Below are 7,625 nucleotides of genomic sequence, written 5' to 3' on the forward strand. Positions count from 1 at the left end.
CTGAATAACACAGTGAATGTTGAAGTGGAAGTATTGGATAGAAATGATAATGCTCCATATTTTACATTTCCTAGTGTTGACCATTTCACTCTTAATGTCCACTATCATCCGCAAAGTAAGAACGACATCACAGTTCTGAAAGCATCTGATATAGACAGTCACATGAATGCTTTTCTCAGGTATGAAATCGTTTCAGGTAACGAGAGACAGTTATTTAAACTGGACTCGCTCACTGGTGTGTTATCTTACTCTCGCACAGTTTACCAAAATGATGCCGGATCATATGAGCTTGAGTTTGTTGTGAAAGACAGTGGTACCCCAGTTCTGTCAGCAACAACTAGCCTATTGTTGAAGCTAACTATTGACAAAAAAACATATCCAATGAGCCTTACATTAATAATTATAATTGCTGTAGCATGTGTAGTTGTATCTTTGGTTATCATAGTTTCTATTACAATATGCATCTTTAAACATATTGAAGTCAAGCAGAGTTCGAGTGCCATACCAATGCTTTCTATAACAGAAATGAATGACCTCTATAATCGAACAGATTCCCAGTCAGTATCACAAATTGACAATATCTATTGGGAATTAATACCAGAAATGTACAAAAATAAACTGTCAACATCTTGTAGTTTCTCAACAGTAGTAAGTATTCCAATATTTTACAATTATCTGCTCATACAAGTACTTTTAAAATTTGAAGTTAAATTTCGTTATTTAGATACACTGATAATAAAACTTAAAATTCTCTCTGACATTCCATGATAGTACTTTATCTCATCATATTATTGATTCAGTGAACACTCACTTCCATTTTACACATTAAAACCAGACGTTCACTTATAGCTTCCAAATTTATAAGATCCACTACCACATTTCTTGAATTAGAATATCACATATTCATATATTCTGTTTGTATGAGTCAGTAATAAATTAGCTTTGTCAATTCTAGGCTCACTATCCACAGCACTATCCTTAATCACTTTCAGATAGCTAAATGGGTAATGGAGAAAATTTGAACCCTCCACATCTCAAAATCTGCATTATAAAAGGCTCACCTGATTTTGCACTGCAACAGTAAAAGCAATGTCAACAGCCCACAGCACTTAGAGAATCACTCAGAAAGAGATACTCATTTCCGAGTGAAAATGTCTTTGTTTGACACCACCTTGTAAGCTCTCACCATGTCAAATAAAGCATGCGCTGTTTGAGGAGCCATAAAGAGGGAAAGAAGCATAGGTAAGTAAGAAGTAGTGTTAAAGAATTTCAGAAAGCATTGAGCTTTTGGAGATTGCAGTGTCCTGACACCTAACAACCAATGCAGCTAATTTATTTCATGCTTTGATAATTCTAGACACGTAAAAATGCTTCAAAAAGTGGGTTCCAGACTGGAGATGCAAACTGTAAATGTGGACATACCATAACTAAATTTAGCTATAAATAGAGAGCTGCTGAGTTGCTGACAAAGGTCTTACTCAGTAATATTAGAGATTTTTAACCTTTTAGAAATATGGTTTGTTCAACATAAATCATTGTTGACAATAATGCCTAGGTTATGTTCATCAGCAGTCATCTTATGGAAGGAGTAGATAAATTTCAGATTTTTTCCTCCCAATATGTATAGAGATGCGTTTGTATACTGCCAGTCACTCACCAACTCATTTCAGTCATTGGTTCATAAATGTGCTGTTTCTTCATCCTACACCTTTTGCCTCTGCAACAACCTTTACTCCTCTGAAGTTGAGTAAGGATTGTTGTTGAGATAACTCGTTTTAACAAAATATATACATTACTTTATAAATCATTGTACATAACTAGCTTTTATATTAACATTTAGTGTATTACACGTAGAAGAAATGATAAATGTATTTTGTTTGTTATTTAATGCAGTTTGATGTACAGAATCAAATATTTTATTTGAACAGTCAAGACCTTTTCCTCTGCGCTCTGAAGAAAGTAATGCTGCTGCTACATATCCACAATATCTGAACCAAACATTAGGTTACTATCATAGCATAGAATCATTGAGAAAAGAGGCCAACCACTATGAAGAATTGCGAGAAACATTAGGTATTGTTATTCATTGAAGTATAATACATTATTTTTCAAACTATCAGCCTCATCTTTACTCTGCATATCCACATCATCTACCTTTGCACTACCTTTTATGCATTTAAACACTCACTCACAACCAGATGCCCCACTTCTGAATAAGTGCATATACTTCATGGATAAAGGAATTACTAATGTCTAGTTAGAAATAAAGATTCCCAGTACATATTCAGGAATAATATGCCCAGCAATAAGAGATTGAAATTTTGTAATGTACTACAAGTGTAAATATTAAAAGATATACACTCTAAAGATGAGGCTATGATCTTTAAAAAAAAAAATCATCTTAACAATAACTTGTATCATAACTTTAGGTATTTAATGAATATTTTTGTTAACAATTACTGAGGGAAGTGAGGAAAAGACTTATGTACAGAATGGAGGGATTTATAATTATTGCACTGATAATTTCATTTTCTTAAAAATATGTTTCATTAGTTAGATTATATTATTTGATTTGATTTTAAAATAAACTAGAAATATAGATGCTGTGTGAAACAAAATATGAAATAAGTGCAGAATAAATATGCAAGTCAATAGTAAATGCAGTAAGATGAACTTCTTGATTTTACTAAGATACAAAAAAAACATGAAACTTTTTAAAGTATTTCCTAATGATGTATTCATTTGTTAAGAATAATTTCTCATAAAGGAATAAGGCAGATATTTATAAGGAAGCAGTATAAAAAATTAAATACATAATATGTCCAGGAGAATGTTTCATTTAAACTTGAAACAATATTTCTAGAAATTGCACTTTTCTCTCTTTTAGACTTGAACATCTGTGAAACACCTTCATTAATAAATGCTGACAAGGACAAAGAAACATGTGAAAGACCAGAGTAGCAGAAATGGAATGCACTAATTTCAAAAAGAATCCTTTTTCCATTGAAACATTGTTCCTGACATAAATCCTTGGCACCAGATATTTTGGAATTTTAAATGATACATATTCATTAAAATCTATAAGAAAAAACTGTTTAAACACACACAATTTTGAAGCATAAATTCTCTTACTTTGGTTTCTAAAATTACAGAACTAAAACAACTACACAGCATCTTAACTTCCTTGGCCTAGCAAGAAAATTATAGTCATTTGGAAATATTTTGTAACATTTTAATGAGATTTTATATGAATATTGCATTTCTATTTTGATATTTCAAAAATGAGCATAAGAAAAAAGACTTTTTCTTATATAATGGTTACATATTAAATATTGAGTTCATAATTTGTCTCAAAGTCCCAAATTTAGGGTAAGGGACACTTATTTTATTGACATCCGAAGGAAGAAAGATCAAATTGACATTAATATGGTTTAAACTTTCAGGCACAAAACATATTCCTCCCTAGACTTTTAGACACCAACAATAAACTTTGCAATGTGTCTGTCCTTGAATGACTTCCCAAATGCAAAGTCTTCAGGGATCCCTTTTCTACTGTAGTGACTTAGAACTGAAACTCTCATTTTCTGCTGTCTGGTCAGTACCATGTGCAGACCACACTCATGTCATGTGGTGTGTTTTGATTATCAACTAATTGGTTTGCAGCGATACCATGCCATATCATGAACATCATCTACAATGTCTTTGAAGTGCCCACACTTTTTAGTGTATTAAGATGAAAGCCTACCTAAGGCCAGCAGCAGAGTGTAGTATTTTTTTTTCTTTGTGTGTTGTCCTGTAAGACAATAGATGGAAGCAACGTTGTTTTTTTTTTTTTCTGTTTTTCAAGCCATGTGGAGTCAGGCGAAAAGAGAAATCACTGTTCACTCGTTTGTTCTTTTCTCGGCCTCAATTGGTGTTGAAAAACAAAAACACGTGGGTGAGAAAAATAAGCGACGGCTCGTGTCATAGTAGTTGATGGTTCAATATTCTGTACAGTGGTGATAGATCTTGCCTGACAATTAACAGTACATTGTTTCCTTGGTTCCCTGTTGAGTTGTGGGCTGTAGACAGGGTGATCCTCTCTCTCTCTCTCAATATATTTTTATTCTCTGCGTTGAGGTCCTGGCTGGTCTTATAAGAAAAAAAACTGAGATATTAAAGGAATTACAGAAACGCATGTACGCATGCACACACACACACACACACACACATGTATGCGCGTGAGCACATTAACCCACACACGCACATTTACGCGCGCGCACAAACACACACACACTGACGATTCAGACTCGTTAATAAAGGCTTTTCATCTCATGCTTCATATTTTACAAGAATAATTTCTGAAAAAGAAAAAAATCCTTTTTCAGAATTTCAGTTGTTTTGAAACTCGTTCCTTTTCTCTCCCCAGATTTTCGAACCCCGACGCCCGTCCGACACCAACCAGCTCGGTCCGTTTCTTTGGCGCATGCGTCAAAGCCAGTGCATTAACAACCAGCAGACGACACAAAGAAAATCTTAATATAGCTACTAGACATACTAGAAATAACAGCCAAAACTACCTCAAACGTCTTATAAAATTGGTTTTTCTGTCACAAAGGTGATTGTGTGCTCTTCTACCTTCAACGGCCATATGTAAGGTGGTACCGTCCAGCAGTTTTATAAGATCTGGCATATTTTCTATCATCTCTTGATTGGCTTGAACCTCGAGTTCGAACGCCGAACCTATCCAGTTTTGTTGTTTGAGGATGGCAATTTCTAAGATGTTAATAATTTCTTTGAAGTGTAGCAGATGGCTGACACCAGCCATTGTGGTTCTATTTCAGGGGGAACATCTTTAATTTTATTTTTGTAACCTGATGATCTAGGTATGTAGGAATCATTATGATTTCTTCACACTCTAGTGACTGTGTAGAATAAGCTTTTGCTTGCTTCTCTGTATCAAATCTGACTTCAACTATAGCAAATCTTTTGCTCCTTGTGATGTATGTTTTGTGTACCCATAAGGACAAAGAAATAAGAACCCACAGTATGGTGGAAGCCATAACCACTCATAATAAAAACGAGTACTGGTGGAATGTCCCATTGAAAAGCTCAATAAATGTAAGCACAATAGATCTGATATAATTATTTGGGATAGATACCAATCTTGAGAAATTAGGCTTCTCAAAATCAGAAAGGAGAAAGCTGATTCAAAGACTACATATCCAATCCATCATTGTAACTATAAAAATCTGTAAAACTTTCCAGAAGTTTATCATTTAAATATAAGTGCACGTCTAGATATGCAAGTGTATGCATGAGAATACATACATAAGACAAAACATACAAATTTGCATGCATGCATGCATACATACACACACATACATACATACATACATACCCTGTTGTTGATATTGAAATTCCAATGAAGGAGACTTGGATCTAGGCTAGAAACCAGCTCTTTCTCTATTGAAAAGAAATCTTGAAATAAAACCGAATAATGACCTCATACATATATACAACTGAGGAAAGATTGTCGACTAGGTAGAGAACATGTACATGAATGGCTTGTCTATCTCCCCTATCTCTAACGATAGAAGCTACAAGTACCTCAGGATCTATGAGAATGCTGCTTATGTTGGTGCTGTGACTAAAACCAGAATATACAAAAGAGTACGTAATGTTTAAAACAGCCACCAACAAAAAAATATTACTGACCAGATATTGATGTTTTGGAACACAAAAAACGGTAGGATCTGTTGTAGAAATCAGCTACCCTCTGGACACCAATGTGGTTAGAAATCTACAAGAGAAAGCAGACATCTATGGACTATTGATAAGGAGTTTTCAAATCCAGTGCTTAAGATCCACTTTCATCTTCATACCTATTATTATTATTATTATTATTATTATTATTTGGGGGCAACAGGTTACATATCATCCCATATAGAGCAAAGTATGGCTCAACTGGGGTTCTTGGAGAGGGAACACAAATTCTTAATCTGTACACTCCAAATAATTGCAATATTTGGGGCAATGAAAATCTGCTAGACCTTAAGAATTAAAGGATGAAGAATAAAACAAGATACGGTCCTTCACAACCTTGCTGCCAAGCAGTTGGCCAGTCAAAATTTATTCTAAATTAAAAAGAGAAATAAGGCAGTGAGCTGACAGAATCGTTAGCATGCCAGGTGAAATGCTTAGCATCATTTTATCCATCGGTATCTTATGAGTTCAAATTCTGCCGAGGTTGACTTTGCCTTGCATCGTTACAGAGTTGGTCAAATAACTATCAGTTGAGCACTGGGGTAAATGCATTTAATTGGCACTCTCCCTCGAAATTGCTGGCCTTGTGCTAAATTTGAAATCAAATTAAAAAGAGACTGAGAACACACACACACATATAGGCTTCTCAAAACCAGAAAGGAGAAAGCTAATTCAAAGACTACAGGTTCAATCCATCACTGGAACCGTAAAAATCTGTAAAGCTTTCCAGAAGTTTATCATTTAAATATATATATGAGCATGTCTAGATATGCAGCTATATGCATGAGAAGACGTACATAAAACAAAACATACAAATTTGCACATATATAAAAAAAATACCCTGTTGTTGATGTTGAAATTCCAATGAAGGAGATATGGATCTCAGTTAGAAACTGGCTCTTTCTCTGCTGGCAAGAAATCTTGAAATTAAACTGAACGACGACATACATGCATGCGTGCAGACGTATGAAAGGATAAATGGATGGCTCGAGGGAGAGATAGGCAGTTAAATATGCACATTCAAAAAATGTTTAAATCATCTCTTTAAATTATATTTCCTAGATAATTTAAGTTTCTCTAAAGATATTTAATACATATTTGGTTGTCGTGTTTCAAGAAGACTCATGATCACATAAGAAATGGATAAATGACAAAAGTACAAGAACTATTCAATCACTATTACAGAAAAGGGTAAAATTCCTCACCGAAATGATATTTAGTTACAGCTCATTACAGTGAGTTCAAATCTCGCGAAGGTTAATTTTTCTTTCCATTGTTCTGTAGTCGCTTAGATAAAGTACCAGTGAAGTATCGCGATTGATTTAATCAACTTTCTTTCCCCCATTACACAAAAAATATGGATTTGTGCTAATATTGGCAATCAATTGCAGAAGTTAAATTGAAAGAACAATTAGTGATTTCTAAGAATTGCAATGTCATTTGTATCGATGCTTCCAAGTAGATGTAATATTTACTTTTATACAAGAGAGCAAATGTTCTAAACCTGCTTCCTTCTTGTCATTCTTGACCACCTTTTATCATTCTACGCTTGCCTTGCAAGTGCCCTACAAACAGTTAACCCAAATATCCCTCCTATTACACACATCTCTTCGACATCTCGTCCATGCCCTAATATTTTTTATCTTTTAGTCATTGAAAGTATCTTTTGGAATGGGAAGCAGTGCTCATCGGCCATAAGAGATTCTTCAAGACGAGTTGAAGGGAGGAAGGAAAGTATCCTCCAACTGAATGTTCTCCTTCTACATTTGACCGATCCATTTAAAAAAAGGAAAACGATTGCCATCTACGCATAGTCTAATAACAGTCGGTTCTAGAGTAATGAAAGTTTCAGAGTTAATTCCCTTGCATCATTTTAAGCT

At 34.4% G+C, this 7,625-nt stretch overlaps 1 protein-coding gene across 1 annotated transcript; it reads left to right on the forward strand.

The window, feature by feature from the left end:
* The first annotated feature begins 6 nt into the window (after positions 1-6).
* On the forward strand, positions 7-4,314 carry LOC128249402 (uncharacterized). The gene is made up of 3 exons (XM_052972934.1): positions 7-648; positions 1,929-2,073; positions 2,888-4,314. The coding sequence occupies exons 1-3, from the start codon at positions 163-165 to the stop codon at positions 2,959-2,961; spliced, it is 705 nt and encodes a 234-aa protein (XP_052828894.1). The 5' UTR covers positions 7-162; the 3' UTR covers positions 2,962-4,314.
* The last annotated feature ends 3,311 nt before the right edge of the window (positions 4,315-7,625 follow it).

The sequence above is a fragment of the Octopus bimaculoides genome, chromosome 14 (genome assembly GCF_001194135.2).
Source record: "Octopus bimaculoides isolate UCB-OBI-ISO-001 chromosome 14, ASM119413v2, whole genome shotgun sequence".
NCBI lineage: Eukaryota > Metazoa > Mollusca > Cephalopoda > Octopoda > Octopodidae > Octopus > Octopus bimaculoides.